This window comes from Megalops cyprinoides, chromosome 8 (genome assembly GCF_013368585.1).
Source record: "Megalops cyprinoides isolate fMegCyp1 chromosome 8, fMegCyp1.pri, whole genome shotgun sequence".
Classification (NCBI taxonomy): Eukaryota; Metazoa; Chordata; class Actinopteri; order Elopiformes; family Megalopidae; genus Megalops; species Megalops cyprinoides.
The window spans coordinates 29,063,690-29,084,279 of NC_050590.1; the positions used below are offsets into that span (position 1 = coordinate 29,063,690).

Below are 20,590 nucleotides of genomic sequence, written 5' to 3' on the forward strand. Positions count from 1 at the left end.
AGAGTGTTAAAGTGAAACAAATGCAATCCTCTGATGCACTCATTCTCATCCAATAGCTATTTTTCGCACTGCATGTCACACAGTGAACCACAGTAGTGCAGTTGCTCATTGGAGGATAAGGCGCCACTTCACTGAACATCCCACTGGTCATCCCAGCAACTTTCAGGCATCTGCAAGCCAATTTTTTCCAACACTGTGAGCTCCCAGGCATCAGTGGCTGACTACATATCTGGATTTGAACCCAAACTGTAGAGCTTAGCTTGCGTTCAAGTTGAGTGCTTTAACCACTGAGCTACTTGGGAGGCTATATAACACTTTCACTGGAAGTAAAAAAACCAAGACAGTCCTCCAATGAGCGTCTCCACTGTGACATGATGATTGTGATCTCGTAACCTGTATGGTCTGTGCATCTGACAGCTGTTCAGGACCATGTTGTAGTGCGTCTGAAAATTGTCTAAGAATCCCATTCACTCGCTTAGTTCAGCCGATCCACACAGCATAAATATCAGGAGCAATGCAAAGAATTCTGCAGCAGCACGACTGCCTAGAAACCAAACCCATGTTTCTTAAGCCCAAACTCTTTCTCTCCACGTCTGGCTCCATGCAGTTCTGGGTGGGATCTGAATGAGCTGTAGCCACTGGATGAAACATTATTGTGCACCTACAATCATTTTTATGAGTGGCAGGGAATAATGGTGCAGGGAAAGTTTTCTGTCACACAGTCTTTCCTTTCCCACAGGCTTTGTGACCAGTCTGAACTGGATGCAGTGGGATTCAATCCCACCTCTCATGATGCAGGGTGGAATGGCGGATAAGCAGATAAAAGAGACCCATTGCGGCCACTTGCCATCTCCTCATTCCTGTGTGACAGAGTGCAGACTCAAAGCTCTGCAGTACAGTTCAAGTTCAGGGATTTCATAGAATACCTGCACAGCCCTTCATGCATTATTGATTCCAGATTTAATAGGAAAAACAAAGCTCTTCCCCACACAGCAGTCACTGCAGTGGTCTGCGTGTCAAGCACTGGTCCTCTGTATAAAGTAAAATTAATGAGATTCTCTCCTTTTTTCTCTTGACTGTGCAAATTAAGCCGGTCTACAGAGACACAGTTAGAACCAAATTAAAGTGGAATTATGATTGGATGGACTCAGTAAACTTAGTAAACTTTCTTTCAGATACACTTTGTCTCAATTCATTGCTTCTTTAAATGTGTTCCACGGCCTTTGCCAAATCTACTTGTGTTGTGCTGTGCAATAAGCAATATGGGAATTCGTCTTTGTAAATAATCTTAAGCAGTAGTGTAATGTAGTAGTTAAGGAACTGTGCTTGTAACCAAAGGGTTGCAGGTACAAATCCTAAGTAGACCAGTGCTGTTGCACACGTTTGTCTCAATTGTTTAAAGCAGGCCACTGTACAAATGGAAAACAAGGTGTCTCACAAAGCTAAACTGAGTAGTAGGCAGAAATTAATGATGCATGGTATTGTATTGACATTTTAATAAGGGGAAACAATAGGGAGATAAACCAACACATAACAAACCCTACACTTCCAGGTCCTGTCCTAATTCAGTAACATCATTGAGCAGTTTCCTCAGGGCTACATGCTGTCCACTTTGACTCCAAGACTATTATCGGAGAGGAAAGTGATGTCATGACCTCCCAGTAGTGACGCAGGTGGCTGGCTCAAGTTTTAAGCATGGTCATAAATGTACTAAACAAAGGCAAAACAGAGGTCAATCAAAATGACAGCACCTGCCTGCTAATGTCACATCTTCTTTGTTGTTCTGAGAGCCGAGACGGTGAGGACAAAGGTGAGCCTCCACATAAGTGCTTTGCAAAATGCTGAAAATGTCATAGTGGGTAACAGAAATGTAGGCAGGCCTCAAGGACTGGTGGCACTCCTCTGAGACAGAGGCCAGGAGTGACATTAGTACAGAAACGGTTTCATGTTTTGTTTTATCTCACAATTCTTCTCCAGATGCTGCAAAAAATATTGAATTGATGAGAAAGAATGCTGGCCTACTCTGTTCCTCCAAGCTTGCATCTGACTGTTCCCTCAAGCACAGCTGGCCTTCATCAACAACTCCTCCAAACCCTGCTTCTTGGAAGCCACACTGAGGAGAAAAGTGGTTAATTGAAATAGTAGTCACACTTTATAACTCAAGCAGGGAGAGAAACACCAGCATTTGCTGGACATCACAATTCTTCCTCAGCTGATCTTCATTACATGGAAGCTGTGGACCCTTCCTGATCCTTACAGATCATCATCAGCACTTTAAGTGCCAAAACCAGGTACCCGCTTCCTTATTACTGATTCCATATCTGAGGACAAAATGAAGACAATCCCACCAACCAGCTCACCCAGAAATCTCCAAAATAAAAAGGGAAATAATATGTATTGCATTAAAAAATAAATCAGTAATTGCTTCCATTGACTTAATCCTTGTTTTATTATAGCACCGGAAGCTTTATGGGGGTTGAGGTATAATGTGAAAAAATGGCACTGAAAAAACCAGCCAAGCTAAGATGCTTTCAACTATGCTTTGCGATGTGGGTAAGCCGGACACCTTCCCAGATGAAGGGATGGCCAGCTCCTGACCGCGGGAAATGTTCTTGATCACAGTTCAACCATGCAGGCCTACAGCCCTTTCAGTTGGACTCTGACAGAATGAAACACTCCTCCTTTCATACACAGTTGTGCATGCGGATTGGCTTACAAACATATAAAAATACTTGTCAACTAGTGTTAATAAAAAAATAATGTATAAAAGTATGTAGCAAAAAACATTTAATAATCTCCATCAATGGATTGTTTCCATTTCTTCTTATATTACATGAAGATAAAACAAACAAAAAAACTACAATAGTTCTGTTAAATAGTCACATCAAAAAGTAGGACAAAACAGATGTTTAAATCTCTTTATAGTGATGCGAACTGAATGGATAAGTCATCAGGAGAGAATGGGCCAATTCCCCCCCCCCTCCCCCCCCCCCCTTCGCAGAGTGAGCGAGCGCTATGGAGCCACTCTTCATGAGCACACTCAAGACCAAAGAACCGTAGACACTGTGTCTAAGTAGATGAAGCTTTTGAGTCAGCAAATATTTATGGTATGTTTGCAGCACAGAGCCCCCAGGCTGCTTTAAAGGGATGTGGATTGTGGAGTTAGCTGACCAACACTCCAGTGCATGGCATTAATCTGCTTTCTGTATTAGCATTGACAGTGACCACAGCACTTGCCCACAGAAAGAACACTGTAAAGATAACATATAAAAACAAACGACAGAACAGGATCGATTAAAAAAATTAAGGCCTGACAGTGAGCATCATTCGTGGGCCTGGCGTTCCGCCATTAACACTATTGGTGAGGTACCTAGAATGGAACCAAAGGGCCAATTCACTCTGAACGAGGCAGCTTTTTCCTTTTTAGATCAGTCGACCTGAGTGTCTACAAAAGTGGAGACAGAGAGAGGTACAAAGTTAGACTATCTAGTTAACATCATGTATAGTCATGCTGATTGATTTCATAGGACCGATTTGCTGCCAGGTCATTCTGTGAGTCCTTGTAAATCACGTAAAAACAGACTGTATTTAGGCACCAAAACAACTGAAGCATCCAGCGACAGCAAATAATGATCACCTCTCCCTAGAAGAGAATCAGACTTTTTAAAATCACTTTTTGGCTATTTGCAGTCATATATACTTGCACATAATTGTGTGTCTGAATGTCAAACCATGTTTATCCATCCTTCAGATTCAACCTCACTGTATTATGGCAATTGAACTCATTAGAAATGCACTTTGAAAATCACAACAAATTTTTACTTATGTACAGTAGTTGATCAGCACATGAAAGTAAAAACGGATATGGCACGAAGTACATGAAGCTTGATTAGAACACCTCACTCCATAAGGCTGAAATTCCTGTAGCTACAACTTTTTTTCTTTTTAAATCAACATTCCAGATATTTTTGTTGTTGCTGTTGCCATTTTGTCAAAAGTACAAATGTCACTATGAGGCAAAAGAGGTTCTTCAAGATACAAAACTGGAATTGTTTAGGTTTAAGAAGCAGCGTTTAGTGTTGAGAGGCTTCTTTGAGCGTAAATGAATGATGTTTCTTTGTGAATGTTGAGTGGATTTTCCATGTCTGTCATTTTGCACTTCGGTCAACATGGGCCTCCAGGGCTGGTGTCTCCAGTCAGGGGCTGTCACCAAGGCCAAAGCTTTAAGTAATGCAGGTGTAGAAGGTGGCGCTGATCCACACAGGATGTGATGTCAGAAGGCTGGGGGCGGGAAATGGTGACAGCAGCTTGGTGCAAAGTGAAAGCGAGAGAGGCCCCTCGCTCAGACAATCACACAATGGCAGCCACTCTTGTCTTTCTCTTTGCGCGTGGGCTCTGGTGAGGGCGGGCATTCCTGCTCTTGGAACTTTCTGGAAAAGCCAGTCACAAAAGTATAGGTGTTAGAAGAGATGATGGTGAAAATGCTTTAGCAAGTAATATGCGTTAGTAATATCTTAATGCTTTATTTCACCTTTACTCAGTTTCACTGGTTACTGCACCACTGTGTGGTGCACAGATACTTCTTCAGCTGTGGACTGACATTATGTAACTTTGCTTTTTAAGTCAGTATGTAGTCAAAGGACAAAATGTAAAAGCAAATGACACCTGTTGGGGCCACACAATACATAATAAACAGCTCTTGTGCTGAGAGAAAACATGCAAATGACTCTTGCTGAAAAACAATGACAGCATGTCCCTATGTGTAGGAGATGTGTGTTCCAAACAGACAGTGAAGTTTAAGTGTGTTCTGTTTACACCCCTCTCTGCATTCCTCTCACCTTATTACTCTGACAAGTTCGTGAAAGGCTTGGTCTACGTTCATACGGATTTTAGCAGAGGCCTCCATGTAGGTTACCTTCAGCTGTCTGGCCAGCTGCTGCCCCTCCTCTTGAGTCACCTGGAGGGAGACAAGAAATGCAACCCAGTTCTACCCGTTTCAAGAGAAACCTTTACGTTGCTAGAAACAGGAGATGCACACCTGAGCTCCAATTTTCTCCTTGATGCTGAGCAGTCTACAGTATTGGGCTTTGCTGCCCTCTGCTGGACAAGAAAAGACATAAGCTTCAGGTTGTGGAGGCAGAGCTATACTATGCTGCTCAGCATGATACTACAGGGTGCTTTACATTCTATAACTGCTAGCTTATATAATGTGTAGTCAAAGATTCTGCTACACAGGGGAGCCCTGTGTCATTGTAGTGCCACAGGTATTTTAATGCACATACACCCAAAATGTCTTTTTCTGATACTAAAAATGAACCCCACTGAATACTAATCCCTCTGTAGTTCCTGTCAACAGCCGTATTAAGGCTGATACAACCAGTAACTGCAGGGTCCATTATGGGGCAATTACCTAGTTCTTAAGTTTTAATGTCTGGTATTGCTATCTACTATTTACAAAGTACTGAACTGTGAAAATTAGTAAGAATACCTGCTTCAGAGATGATCAATGCAGATAAATATTTGACTGATTCAACACTGTAAGTGGTCAGCATAAGTGATGATACTCTACAGGTCAATGCAATTGTAAAGACCACCTGTAATAATGTTGTCACATTGACTCAGATAAAAGATAATCAGGTAATTGTTAGACAATCAGCCCAGCATTAATTTAACTCTTAAATCAAGGTGAATTAATAGTTACAGTTTAGGAAAACAAAAATCAGCACATAGACTGAGAGAATGTCAATGCCTTCTGCACTGCAGAGGAGCTCAGCTGGTTATGCTGGCTACCTTTTCCCTGCCACAGGGTGGCAGCCTTGAGCTGTCTTTGAGTGAGCTGCTGCCTGTGCTTGCGTTGCCATAGAAAGCAGCCACCACAGCTACACTTCTATCTCCCACCCCCTGGAAAATGTTGTCATGTGCAAATTTACTTCAATCATTTTTCCAACTGTCTAATGAAAATGCACACTCCTTGATTTTTTAGCCTCTCCAGTTTGGCCTTCTTCCCTCCATCCTCAACACTAACCTCAACGGAAGATCACAACTCATTTCTCAGTTTCCACACAAATGATATCAATAATATCCACATCTGCCAAAGCGACAGGGTTACATTTAGCTGTGGTACACTTTAAGGAAGTGACGATTAGAGCCATCAAGATGTGGTTTGGAAGTTGCCAGTGTAGTTGGCTGAATGGATCCCTGCTGCACTTTGGTGGTGGTTGAGGGGAGCTGTCAGGCCCACCTGTCTCTGCAACTCCAGGTCTGCCTTGTTGCCCACGAGGATCATAGGAAACTCATCACGGTCCTTTACTCTGAGGATCTGTCTTTGGAATTTGTAGATTTCCTCAAAACTGTTAAATGAAAGGAATGGCAGAACAGTGGCTGAGCCAGTCAGTCCCATCTTTAATTAGATTATACCAATCCAATATCAATGTTGAATCACCTGTAATGCTCCCCCCTGGTTTTCTAGCAAATTAAGCATTAACACACAGTGTTCTGTTAACAACTGCACTCTATTACAATCCATGCAGTGCTACACCTCAATAAGTGCTGGGGAAAATGTTGACAGGATTTCCTCCCAGCCACAGACAGCTGCAGGTGATGCTGGGACTCTTGCTCTAATGCAATTACATCACTAAAATGTTTCAGCAGTGTTGTGACAGCAGGGTTAGAGCTGGAACTCTTCCCAATTGCCTCCCACTCCCTGGAAGTGTTTAAGCATCGATGTTGAGCATCAACTCAGAAGTACAAATTACAAAAGCCCTCAGACAGCATAAAATGTTCTCATCTTCATGGAAATAAGGCTGCAACCAAAGGTGGGCTCACAGCCTAGCCACGGCTCAGCAAATCTGCTCCGAGGTGAAAATGAAACATCTAAACTCTGGGAGGATCTAAACCTCTGGAATGTGCACGCACGCACGCACACACACACACACACACACACACACACACACACACACTTCACTTCACTTCACACAATTGAAAGGGCCAGCACTACTTGACACACACAAGGGAGACCACTGGGACTTGCAGCCCACTTGGACACCAGCTCAGTCAGCATATCCCAGCATAAAGGGGCTGTTTTGGACTGGAAAGTTGCTCCAGGTTTGCTTAATGTTGAAAGTCAGAGACAACAGACAAGCAAGAGAACAAGAGGAGGAAAGAAAGACTGACAAGGGGTGAGAGAGAGAAAGAGAGAGAGAGAGCGAAAGAGTCAGACTGAGTGAGTGGCATGTGGCTGGAGAGTTGCTCTCACCTTCCTCTGTCGGTGACAGAGAATACCAGCAGGAATCCCTCCCCCGTCCTCATGTATTGTTCTCTCATGGCTCCAAACTCTTCCTGTCCTGCTGTATCCAAGACTGGCACACACACATGGGAAGCCACGCTAATCAATCACAGAGCAGGCCTGACCAAGCACAGCCAGAGCACAGCCAGTAAGCCAGTCTGCCTTATAATGGACCACTGATTAAAGAGGAACTTCACAATACATTGAAAATATTATATGGTGTCATATATTAAAGTTTACTATAGTCAGTATCCATACTAAAAAGCTCTTCATTTGTTTCAATAACTAAGACCAAAAGCAAACTTGGAGTCATTTTATTTGATTCATGTGCTACTTCAGGCTGTCTAGCAGTCATTCAAAGCCCAGAATGCATTGCTCCACCTTTCCCTCTCTCAGTGGCTTGAAGTGAATTATCTTTGCAAATTGTGTGGCTGCTACTCAGACTTTCAAAACCAGTCCCAATCACATAAAAACATAAAAACAGACAAATGCTTAGTTGCGCTCTAGTCTACTGTATGCTAAGATGGTTTAGGTCTAACTATGCAGAATTTAAATTTACATTCATTTTTGCAGTGTACTAACTTGCACTAACAAACAAAAAGGGCAACACAGCTTCATCCTGGGAACAGAAGGAATGCAGAATGCTGGAGAACATTTAGTTTAAACTAACATTTTAAGAATTTTATCAACATTTCAGGAAAAAATACATCAGGACTAAATATTACAGGATAAACATGCCCATACTTTGATGACTTGTGCAGGGGATCAGAACAAAGCCAGTTGTGTCAGGAGGAAATCAAGTGAGCATTCAAACTTCACATGTGAGAGAGGGGGAATGTCCAAGTCCTGACATCAATGCACTATAAAGCTGAAATTCAGAGGCAAGGTTGCTTGCTTTTCAATATGCACACCTATCGTACTGTAAGGTGAGAAACTACATACTTACTAGTTTTTACAAGTTTTCCCTTTTCAGCACAGGTCATATCAAACTGACCCAAACTTCTTACAAAAATTAGCAAAATATAGTTTTTACAACTTCATAAACTCTGCACTGTTTACAGCCTTCCTTTCCAATTTGGCTTGACATATGCTTTATTCTTTGGGGTCTGTAGTACACTTATGAAAGAAGTAAGTAATTACCAAAATACAAATGCTAATTTATGGCACTGGCACGCAGCCTGCCAGCTGGCCACAGATATTTCTTTAAACTGTTTTTTGACTTTCAGATCTCCGCCACTTGCTTGAATACAGAAGCAGCTGTTGATGTGAAATGTGTTACACATTGGTGTTCATGTTGCAGCTGTACTCACTGTCTAGGCGGGCAGCTCTCTCGTCGATGACACACTGCTTTGTGTAGGAGTCTTCAATCGTGGGGTCATAATCGGTGACAAAGTAAGACTGGAAAGGGGAGAAATCAACATGAGCACCTAACTAGCCTGTTGGCATGAACACAAATCTCAGGTCGTGCACCTGTGCCATAACTGTTCTTTGTGCATATCGGGCACATCAAGGGACAGGATTTTTACTCTCACTCTTGCAGAGGTAAACACACAGAGGTACCTGAGACTGACGAATGGTGATTGTTTAATACAAATTGTTGAAAAGTGGTCATAATGTGCATGAGTGCTTCGGAGAACATGAAGTGAAGGTAGTGCACAGGTAGTGCACAGGAGACAGGTCTCAGCAAAAACACAGTTACTCTGAGAGACAGAATCGGGCGTGTGAATTTTTCAGAAGCTCTGCAGATGAGCTCTTCTACCACAACCCCCTCGGCGAAGTGCAGAGGGTACTCACAATAAATCGTATTTCTTTTGAAAAGTGACATAAATAAGGGCTTACACAACCAAGCGATATGTGCAGCTTCACAGCGGCAACCGTTTTTCGGCACCAAGGTAAGCCTGCGCGTTTACAGTCCAAACAGAGCTTCCATGTTGGCGTTGCATCTGTATCAAGTTCGTTCCAACAATTACACTAATTACGCCCAAAGAATGTTGATCAACTTCCCTTCTGTCCGCATGTGAAAAGAGTTTTTATGGATAGCATAAACTTTCCAGCATGGAGCTGACAAAGTAAACTTCAAAACATACAGCATTTTTCACATTTTCTCACATCATTTCTGAACCTACCCCCAGCCTTTGGGACCTGCTTGAATGATGGAGGGATGTTTATTTACACAGCAAGCTCTATGTGCAACCCAGACATTCACACATTATCAACTAAGAATCAGCATTTGATGAGGTCGCTTTGGATAAGGGAACAGGGAAGTTAAGGGGCTGATCCAATCTGCTGTGCTACAAAGCTTTCAGCTACAATATTGCCTAAAATGTTACACAACAGCAAAAACAAATTAAGTCAGCCTAACAACCTGCACAAAACATTTTCATTTTTATTCCATTTTGTCCTAATTTTACAAAATAAGTTAGGATACATAATGAAACATAATGTTGCCTTTAATCTGTTACCATTTTTTTCTTTTTTTAAAACAGACTAAAAGCTTTGTGGTAGATTGCATATCAGCCCCTGGAACACCACTACGCCACTTTTCCCATCACGCACATGCCTGATGTACTGAGATCAGCGTATGGTGGCTTTCTCCGTTAGAGTGCTGATGCAGAGAGTAATGCAGGGGCCGAGCAAGCGTCTCTCTCTCTCTCTCACTCTCTCTCACTCTGTATGCAGCACATGTGGGCCTCCATCACTTCCACTCATCACTGTTCAATTATTCATCAGCAGACCCACACACACAGCCCACTATCTTGCACATTTATGCAGCACGGTAGGCTGGTTCTACCTGGGGACCACACTGTTAGAGCTGTTAGAGCACTTGCTCTAACCCGCTCTGCCTTTTTATACAGTATGGGCGGGGCCCATCTATGGACCACCCCATCACATCCACTGTTCACCTCATTGCATGTCTATGCTATATTGGTGGAGAATACTCATTGGCTGCTGTGTCACATTTAGTGTATGGTCCTCACTGACCTGTTTGTGCACTTTCTCTTTTCTTACCAACAAAATCACCACACCATGTCTCGCTGACAGTGCCCATGGAATCAACTGTTACAAGAGGCTTTTTGAATTGCTCTGTACTTGAAGTGGAAGCAAACTTGCCAGTTTTGGCAAAAGTTGAAAATTCACAAACAAATGAGGAAGCAACAGTCTTCAAGAAGACAATATTGTGTTAGCTAGGTTCACTATGGTGCATGCTTCTGTGCAGAATGGCACAGAAAGAGCTGCTTATTTACACAGCAAACACCAGCAAATACCTAGGGTGCCTCCCATCACTCAGATTGAATGAAGACTGCCCAATGAACACTGCTGATTTCCCCATTGCTGAGCAGAGGCTGTTGAGAATATTAAAGGGACTGTGACAGAAGGAGGGCTCATTCAATATGGAAATATATGAGAAGTAGGGCTGTAACTAATGACTATTTTGATAGTCGAATAATCTATCGATTATTGAAACGAATAATTGACTATTCGGATTATGAATCGTACAATTAGGCTACTCAATGGCTCTTATTTATCCATCGGCTTTTAAGTTTAGCTTAAGGTTGTTTTAGGCATATGCTAATTAACAATAAAGACAAATATAGCTGCAAGCAGAAATGAAGGGGCCAAGCACCTCAGGGCCACCAGGTGGACAACTAATGAGAACAACCCCTGACCAAGACACCAATCCATCACAGGGTGAACAGACACATTGAAACTCACACTCACACCTATGGGCAATATGGCATGTCCAACTGACATTACCTGAATGTGTTTGGACTGACCCCCCACTGAACCGTTAATCCCCCCATAGGACCAGACAGACACTATTCTCCACTAGTGCAATCCATTTCATGCTGCACCTGGCACTTTTTGTACAGACAAAAAAAAAATCATTTATTGACAGTACATGCTGCTATTCCCCTCCAAATGTTTACAAAACTGAGTGTACTGTTTATGAATATATGTTGTTTTAATTCTCTTTGTAATTTATATACACTGTTGATACAGGAGAAACCGCATTTCATTCTTGATTGTACGCAAGTGCATGATAAAATGACAATAAAGGAAATCTTAATCTGAAACCAATTTAATAAAATACACTGAATAAAACAAGGTACTCTGATATACTTTCTACATCTGTTAGATGAAATTACCACATTTAGATAAAAATAAAAATAAACTAGTCTACTGGGACTTCTAATACCACTCAACAATCTCAGATAAATTGTGCCATCTGCAGTTCTTAATGTATAATGATATTAAAAAGTCTAGTCCTCCCATGTAAGACAACCCCACTTTTCAGATGCAATTTCTGAAGTAGAAAAAAAACGCTGTCTAACATTCAGGCCAATATGGAAAGTCCAAGTGTTTTTTCAACAGTAATTAGTGTATTAGTTGTGGCAATACGTCAAAAGGTGCAGGAGATGTGCCTACTTTAAGTGCTACAAACTGATTGTATCTTAGCAGCCATGCCATTTGGACATTGAACTATGTGTTCATTTTCCAGGTAGGACCTGATATGTAATAATGTAATGACCTACAAAAAACTGTATATACAACAATATATGCTTTTCTTTGTGTGGTCTGTGCCTTGTCATGTCCATTAGAACAAATTGTCATTAAAATCTAAGTACATGAACACATGGGTGTTTAACTGTTTTTCAGTATAGCACCCCAAAGTGGCCAAATTTCACTAAACTTGCTGTGTGGCACCCAGTCCTAATTGTAAGCATGTGTATCGACGTTTATGCCAATGAACAAAAGCATTGCAGAAATATGGCCACTCTTCCTTTATGGCCACTTCACGGGTGAATTTGTGGGTACACTGCGGCCACATTGTTCAACCTGGCAACTATCCTTTAACAATTGTTAAAGACAATGGTCCAAAGAGGTAATACACAAAACCTCATTGTGCCATAACTCTGGGAGGAGGTGGTTAAATGTGTTTTTGACAAAATCAAAGATGGATGAAACACAAAATGGCTGATGTGGAGGTTTCATAAGTTCCCAGATAGGATCCTTAACTTTGATGAAGCACAAGAAATTTAGTTGAGATATCTGCTTTTCTGCCAAAGTAATGGGTATTTTTAATGATTTTTAATGGTATAGTGCCAAAATTCATGAAACTTGGTGCATACCCAGTGTTGCTAATACCAACAAAGTGTACCAAGTTTGGCATCACTCCAACAAAGCATTGCTGAGATATGACTCACTTCCTGTTTTAGTGTCTTCGGCATGGAATTTCATTGGACGACAGCAGCTGTATTGTTTGCCCTAGCAAAATTCTTTGAAAAACTTTTGGTCAGAACCCTCTGTAGATGATACGGACCATATTTGGTGGTGATAGGATCAATGGTCTAGGACTAGTTCGCAAAACTAGGTTTTTTGAAAAACTGAAAATATGAACTGAAAAATCCATTACAGTGGATGAGTCTATTCAATTCATCATGACCCAGGGATTCAGCGGAAATAAGGATCACAACTATAGGACAAACGGTTCAAATGTAATAAGCAAAAATGTATTCTGAAATTTGGCCTGTTGGTGGTGCTACAGGGATTGATGGACTGACTCCAAATTTGGTGCCTGGATACCTTGGACTGTGCTTTACATCCATCTAGGGCTTCTATGGCGCTCATAGAAAACCATTGAAAAAATGATAATACCAAGATGGCTGAAAAACAAAATGGCCGACACACAGGTTTCATCTTTTCCCACCTAGAGTCCTTCACTGTGATGATACACAAGAAATTTGGTTGAAACATCTGCTTTAGTTCCAAAGCTATAGGCATTTGAATTTTTTTTTCTGTTTTTCTGGTATAGCGCCCCCATATGGCCAAATTTCATGAAACCTGGTGGGTACCCAATATTCCCCCTGCCAATAAAGTATACCAATTTTGGCGTGACTGCAACCAAGAATTGCTGACATATGGCTCATTTCCTGTTTTGGTGTCTTCGGCATGGAAATTCATTGGACGACAGTGGCCACATCGTTTGCCCTAGCAACATTCTTTGAATAACTTTTGGTCACACCCATCTGTAGATGATAATTACCAAATTTGGTGGTGATAGGATCAACGGCCTAGGACTAGTTCGCAAAAGTACGTTTTTCGAAAAATTCAAAATGGTGGAAAATCCAATATGGCGGACTTTAACACCAATGGGTACATTCGAATTGTCATGACCCAAGGGAAAAAAGGAAAAGGGGAAAAGGGGAAAAAAGATCACAACTCTAGGACAAGCGGTTCAAAAGTTATAAGCAAAAATGTACCTTGAAGTTTGGCCTGTTGGTAGCGCTACAGAGATGGATGGATTGCCCCCAAATTTGAGGCCTGGATACTTTTGACTGTCCTCTATCAATTTCCCACATTTCATAAAAATCCACCAAGGGGTTCTATGGGCTGCCATAGACTCCCATAGGAGAAAGTATAATAATAGTGAAAAATTCTAACAATTACAATAGGTGCCTAGCACCTTTGGTGCTTGGCCCCTAATAAAGATGCGAACTTCATTCAAAAATACGTCTTTTAATCTTTGAATGGTTACTAGGACTAATTCAGTGAGGGCAGTTGCTTGCTGGGGAGTACTGGTTCCTTTGAAGAAAGCCATCCATGGTAGCACTACGAGATCCAACAAACCCATAACTTGTTCAAATTAATTTGAATGCAACCACCATTGGGCACACACGCATAGACACGAGTTGTAGAAATCTTTTGCAATTTAGAAAGTATCAAAGTCTCCGGTGTTCTCTAAACTTGTACACTCGGCAGCAACACTATCACCAGCCATAAACGTTGCCATGACAATGATGCAAAATTTAAGCAGAAAATTTATAAATAGCAGACGGGCTCTGGTTTAACATTGTAAAGTTAGGGTACATTTGGACTGTGAATAGGATCGTTGTGAATAATAGGTTATTATTTGCTACACTGTATGTTCGACGTCATTAATAATTTACTGGTCAAGAGAAAATGTATTTCAAAATAGAAAATGTTACAGCTCATAACGTGAAGTAACATGGCTTGTAACATTAACATTAGCTATGCTAGCTAGCTAACTAACTTAACGAGACAAGTCTTCATCATTCAGAGAGCAAACGTGCCACCTCATCAGATGCTCGAGCATAACTGATGTGCTTCCATGCCAGACAAGGTCAGGTTTGCAAAAGTTGCAGTTCACAACCTTCTTGGCAGAGTTAACCCTTTCGTGTGTATGGTCACACCGGTGTGATTAGCCGTTTAGCGCATATGCTAGCACCGCTGCAATTAGAACACAAGATTGTAAAAATTCTAGTTAATTTTAGCTTTGAGGAAACAGCTATTTAACATTAAAAAATATAGCAAATGTGGTGGTGAAAACTGTGAGAAGCTTAATAACGCTAATGAAAACATAACAAACCATATAACGTAACACGCGCGCTACATAGCATAAAATAAGTTACATGCGAAAGGGTTAAGAGTGAAATGCTGCCAAACTTTTGAGGTCTTTGGTCGTGAAGGTTTTTTGCGATCTGTATTGTTCACTCCAGTAAAGCAACGTAGCTCAGGCTACATGTCTGAGCATTCCGAGTCAGCACAAAAAACACATGCGATGATGTCACCAACTAATCAACAATTCATTGGCAACTAATTTGGTCATCAATTTTAGTATTATTCGTTGCACCCCTAACGAGAAGTAGCTGAGAAAGAAAAGCAGTGACTACAATTGTGACAATCAAAAAGTGCTCATGGTCGTAAGAGGTCACTCTTATTCTGCAACTTTACGATTCCTGGCTGCCCCCCTCCATACCTGTCTCCCCTTTCTTTGCTGCACATCCTCTGTCTGTCCTGGACCCAGTGTTGTGAAACAACCTTCCACCACCTCATTAACAGAGCTCAGGCAACAGCAAAACAGCAGTCCCCCCCCCCGCCCCCCCAGGGCATGAACTTTAAGCAGTCTGATCATGAGCCACTGCTCCACACCACTGCATGGCCTTTTACTGTTAAAATGAGCCAATCACAAAACAATAAATTCCAGGAACAGTAGGGGGGCTTTCAGAAGCATATGACACAGTGGGGCTGGCACGCCAATTTGGATCTCAGCTCTGATGAGCTGTGAAACGACCCACACAGTAGCCTGCCGTGACATCCTTGACCCGGCGGGCAGCTGCCACGTTCTCAGTGACATCACTACCCAAAATGTGAGGTGGAGGAGGAGCAGGAGGAAGGACAGGCACAGGCATGGGCAGCAGGCCTCTGAGGGCACAGATCCATCCAGACAGCCTGTGTGCAGCCTGCAGGGGGCTGGATTGTGCCCATGCCCCTTCCCCTCCATCCCCCTGCTATGAATGCTCCCCTTGGCAGGGCAGAGCACTGACCCTCAGCCTAATATTAGCACCAACAGCACTGTTTGCTGGTGGGGCTGCTTTCTAACAGCCACTATACACAATGTCTTTGCAACCACACTGAGAAGCTCTCAGCCCTAACAAGCAGGGACCTTAAGTTACAATCCCACATCGGTTTCCATTTTGGATAACAAAAGTAACCTTCATATATCTGTGTCAGTCAGCTGCTTGCCTGGCTAAGTTCTCCTTGCTCTTGAGAAGCTGAGGATGTAAGCAACAGAGCTACAAAACCTGTGCTTTATGTCTCTCCAAGACGGAGATGTGAGGAACGCCGCTCCAGAGTCTGAGACATCCTTCCTCTTGTGAGACAGGCCTTGGTTGCACCCATTCTCTTAATAAAAGACTTTGGTGTCAGGGTGTTTTCTACTGCTGCGCTTACATTATATGCCTTAGCAACAGTTTCCATGAGGTGCATGTGCACTTCACAGCTGCCACAAAGCTGAGGTCAGTGGGATGAAGTATGTGGGCCGCAGGCCTTGGACGGTGGGAGAGGAAAGGGCCCACCCTGAGGCTCTGAGGTAGACGGCTCTCCCACCACTCATGACCAGAGGAAGGAAGCTCCACCCACACACAAGGCAGCCTGCCCAGTTGGGCCTTCTGGGCAATTATGATGTCACAGAGGGGATATTCCCACTCCACCCACCAGGACCTCTTTATAATCAGGGAGCTAAGCTTTCTAGCTTCTACAGCTTTCCTTCAACTTTAGCCTTGTTTTCAATTCAAATTCTTTTTTTTTTTTCATTTGCTTAAACAGTATGCTGTGTAACTGCAGGCTGAAGCTACAAAATAACTTGCCTGTTGCTTGCTATTCATGAATATTCTGAGGCTTAAAAGACAATCAAACAATGGAAGCCTCAATTACAACTGCTGGCACATGGCTGTTTTTCACAAAGGGAAAACAAGGGCGCATGTAGGCATGCAATGAACATCACACATGCACGATGCACCCACTTCCTCACAATAAACACTGCCTGCAAGTTCTGTCTACAATCTTTTAAACCTGAAATCACAATCCCAATGATCTGTGTATGATGTTAGATGATGTGAACGGTTGTGATGTACAATTAAATGCACAAAAAACAACATGCACAACTAACAGTAAAAAAAAAAAAACAAAACAACGTAATTTAAATTGCCTGTAATGGCTTTGAAATACCTGTATAGGTCCAACAAACAACCTTAATGTAACACAAAATCACGTGCCTGGCCCAGAGATTAAAATAAGTAGGTGCACAGAAATCCATTGTAAATAGGCCTTAACACTTATACATAACTGCCACCCATTCATAATTTTTTGACCCCAGACAGACCTTGACTTTAAGATCAAGGCAGTAGGTGTTTCTTTAACAAAGAAATGCAGAAAAATAGTAGCTTGATAAATTCATCCTAAACAACTTGCACAAAGGGTGACAAACACACTGCAGGTAGAGCCAAGCCCAAGAGCTGCAGAAAAGGGAACAGTGCTGTGGTACAAAGGTTGGAAAGCTATTTAAGCAACAAGTGTATGGCACCATCTTTCAGGCTGGTTAAATCCAGGTGTAGCCACTTTAATTTGGGCCTGATGTTCCATCTGATCTCACTGACTCTGGGTTCACACATCTACCCCTCATCCCAAACCTCCCCATCCACCCCCACAGAGAAAAGCCACTGCACCATACAGATCCCCCACACAACCTCCATTCTCCACACAGGAACCCCCCCTACCCCACTTCACTGTAACTTTTGTTTTTGGATAAGTACAACCTGAGACAAAAACAGAAGTCAGTAAGTAAATCCAGATTTAGACAGAAAAGATCATTCACCTCATGATACTGTCATGGAGCCTTTCCATCATATAGTCGTATCTCTGTCTAATTGAAAGATATCTGGCAATAATCTATCCATTGCCATTCAGTGTGCACAACATCAATCACATAACGTGACCATCCTCTGCAGACCAACTCAATGTTGCTGCCTGTTATAGGCAAAAAAGCCTTTCATGCCTCTGGGGATTTGAGTCTCCCTGAAATCCATTCGGCTTCCCAGCACATCAAGATGACCAAACAGCTGAGAGGAACCTGTGTGCAGGAATCAGCCTGGCAGAGTTGTCTAAGTGGCTAAAGCTGCACTGGAAGGTATGGGCCTTCCTGGAAGATGAGCAACATACATTTCTCGGTCCTTGCAAGCTGATGACCTCACTGCTCAGCTCATTAGAAAAGCAACACCCATACAAACATATATGTATAAACACACAGTAGATACACGCTAACATGCATGCATACACACACACACACCACACACACATACACACACATACACACGCATACACACGCATACACACACATACATACACATACATACACACACATACACACACATACACACACACACACACACACGGCATACAGTCCTTTAGTCAAGGCCCCTCAGGTGATCAATCATTTCTCAACAGCAGCCACTGTCCCAGGACAGTTGATGTAGCCACCATTCAGAATCACATGAGGAGGGAAATGGAGGGCAAATGTGTTCTTGCTCTCTGTCTTGATCACTCCATGTCAGGCCGAAGTCCCCCAATAATGTTGCATAAAGCACACAATGTCCTTGTACAGATTAACGTGCCAATGTTCCAGACTCTTCAGTCACACATACCACCATTCCTATTAAACCTAAATGGGAACCCTTGAAAGCCAGCCATGAATCTGACTCTAAATAAACATCTGTAAACAATGAGAGCTTCATCTGGGGCAGCTGTGAACACAGCTCCCCTCAACTTCCTGTCTCGCTCTTTGACCAAGTTAACCTGCACCACTAGCTGGGGTTTTGGCAGCAATGTGCACTCGAGCAAAGGTGCGCACAAATAGACATGATTAGGGGGTTAACATGAAGCAGATGGGAGTACAGGGCTGCCCTTTCTCTCTGGGGAGATATCTGCTCCGCTTCCATGTGTGTGCTGATTTTACTTGGGACTTGGGTCTTAGATTTACATTCTCTGCCGCTGTGTACAAAAGACTTCCATTTCCTGGGGAAACGGCCACCTTTCTCATGACATCATGCAAAAGCAGGAGGAGAGGCACATTCTGATTACTGGGGAGCTGCCTTAGGAGCAAGGAGAAGGAGCCAACAAGAAGGCTGTCCCTTGAAACAGACCCTGAGAATGTACAAAAAAGTGTTCAAATTATTCTATAAGTGTAATTTCCAAATATTGGGCTTTTCAGTTCATATAATATAATAATAATCATTAAGTACTGATAATCTTAAGTCCTGCTATGGCAATGCCTTGCTTGCTTGCTTTCAATGCAGATCACTGATTGGGACATTATGACAGGAAGCCTCTCCCTCCTTCATAATACACATTGGCGGTGTTTCCCATAAATAATTACACAGAGCATATTAACAGAAGAGTGACAGCGACTGTTCAACATTCACATTTTTAACAGGGCACCCAAAATTTGGCAGCAGGGTGACAACATCTCACCCTGTCGTGCACAGATGTCCCGGCGGCTAACTGATGATTTAGAGGAGACTTGCCAACACGTTGTGAGGGCTTGAGTCATCACGGGAGGGGACCTGATTAAATCATCCCTCCACAACTGCCGCCTTTCACTGCATCCTCCTTGGCAGAAAAATCGATGGCTTGGCCCCCCTCCAAACTAGAGAGGCTTCACCAACAATCCACAGAGAGGCCAGGACAAGGCCCCCACCACAGGAATGCTCAGACACCTCATTCAATTTACCTACAACATTTCAATATGCCTGAGCCAAGTCCTAAAACTCCCATCATGCATCACAAGTATAATGTATGGCTGTTTTCATTACCTCATTATTTAATACAGTGCAAGACCCAGTCTTTATGTGCAGACCACTGCCAGTGAGACAGTGAGAATAAGCAGACCTGTACTGTTTAAGACAGGGGTAACTGTGTCAAGGCACGTCTCACTGTTCTCAACAGTGCCTAGCTCTGCCTTATTAAGCTGACTTTGGCTGGATAAAAAGATATTGACCTCATCTGGAGTGCCACTTTACAGTTACCTGTGTCCTCTCTGGTGGGTTGTATCTCTGTCTCAGTCCTCATTGGCCCAGGATCTGCTGGGAATAGCCAGTAGCCGAGGACCACCAGCGAGACAGCACCTGCTCCTGCAGCTCCACAGCAGGGCTCCTGTCACTCTGGCCCTGAACATCGGCCCTAATCTGTGTCCACCTTTAAGCTGACAAGTGAAATGTACCATTTTTATGGAAGCTGCCCAGCCCTAAAGGCCCCTGTCTGTTACGGTGTTATTACGTTTCTGTTCATAAACTACTCAGCAGACTGTTTCTCTGATTGACCCCATGTAAGGAATTCTGAGAATACACCTGCTGGCCTTCCATCATCAGTGGACACCTCACAAATGACCCTCTGCATAGTGCAGAGGACAGGTCAGGACAGCAGGGCAACACTGGCCCATAAAGTCTGGGGTCAAGTGCTTTTATCTCTATATCATAGCCCAGGAGCACCCTGTATCATACAATTTGTGCTGCCATCTTTTCACCAATATGGGAAAGGGGTGGAGACAGTCCACATTGACAAAGTGCCACCCAGTCCAGTTGACTTGAAGGTTTCGATCACTCTGCTATAGATCACTCTGTGCATGTGACCCTTACTCTTTTTGAAGTCACTTGGGTGGCATCACCACAGAGTTGCGATGAAAGACCCTTCGAGCTTAAAGTGCCCTGCCTGCTGATGGAGCTGACCTTCAGCCCCCATTTGTGTCTGGGCCCCCTGCTGTGAGCAGGGGTTCTGTGAATTGCAAAGAGAATGGGGAAAGAGTTCTCATTTCGACCACCTCTTCTCTTATGAGGCCGCACTTCTGCCTACCTTCCCTGCTTCCCAGTGCGAGCTGAAGGTACAGTTCCTGAACTCAGACTGAGGTTGGTCAACAGGCCAGCCACTGTTAAAAACATATTAAAAAACTTA

General features: G+C 42.9%; 1 protein-coding gene across 1 annotated transcript in view; it reads right to left on the reverse strand.

Annotated features, from left to right (window-relative positions):
* Positions 1 to 3,003: 3,003 nt before the first annotated feature.
* The window catches only part of LOC118782160 (ras-related protein R-Ras2), a 33,834-nt gene continuing 16,247 nt past the window's right edge, over positions 3,004 to 20,590 (reverse strand). Inside the window, exons 2-6 of the mRNA XM_036535444.1 lie at positions 8,596 to 8,683; positions 7,256 to 7,358; positions 6,242 to 6,350; positions 4,839 to 4,957; positions 3,004 to 4,430 (exon numbers count right to left, since the gene is read on the reverse strand). Coding sequence (XP_036391337.1) covers positions 4,343 to 4,430; positions 4,839 to 4,957; positions 6,242 to 6,350; positions 7,256 to 7,358; positions 8,596 to 8,683 — 507 coding nt within the window. The 3' untranslated portion in view covers positions 3,004 to 4,342. The remainder of the gene's footprint in view (positions 4,431 to 4,838; positions 4,958 to 6,241; positions 6,351 to 7,255; positions 7,359 to 8,595; positions 8,684 to 20,590) is intronic.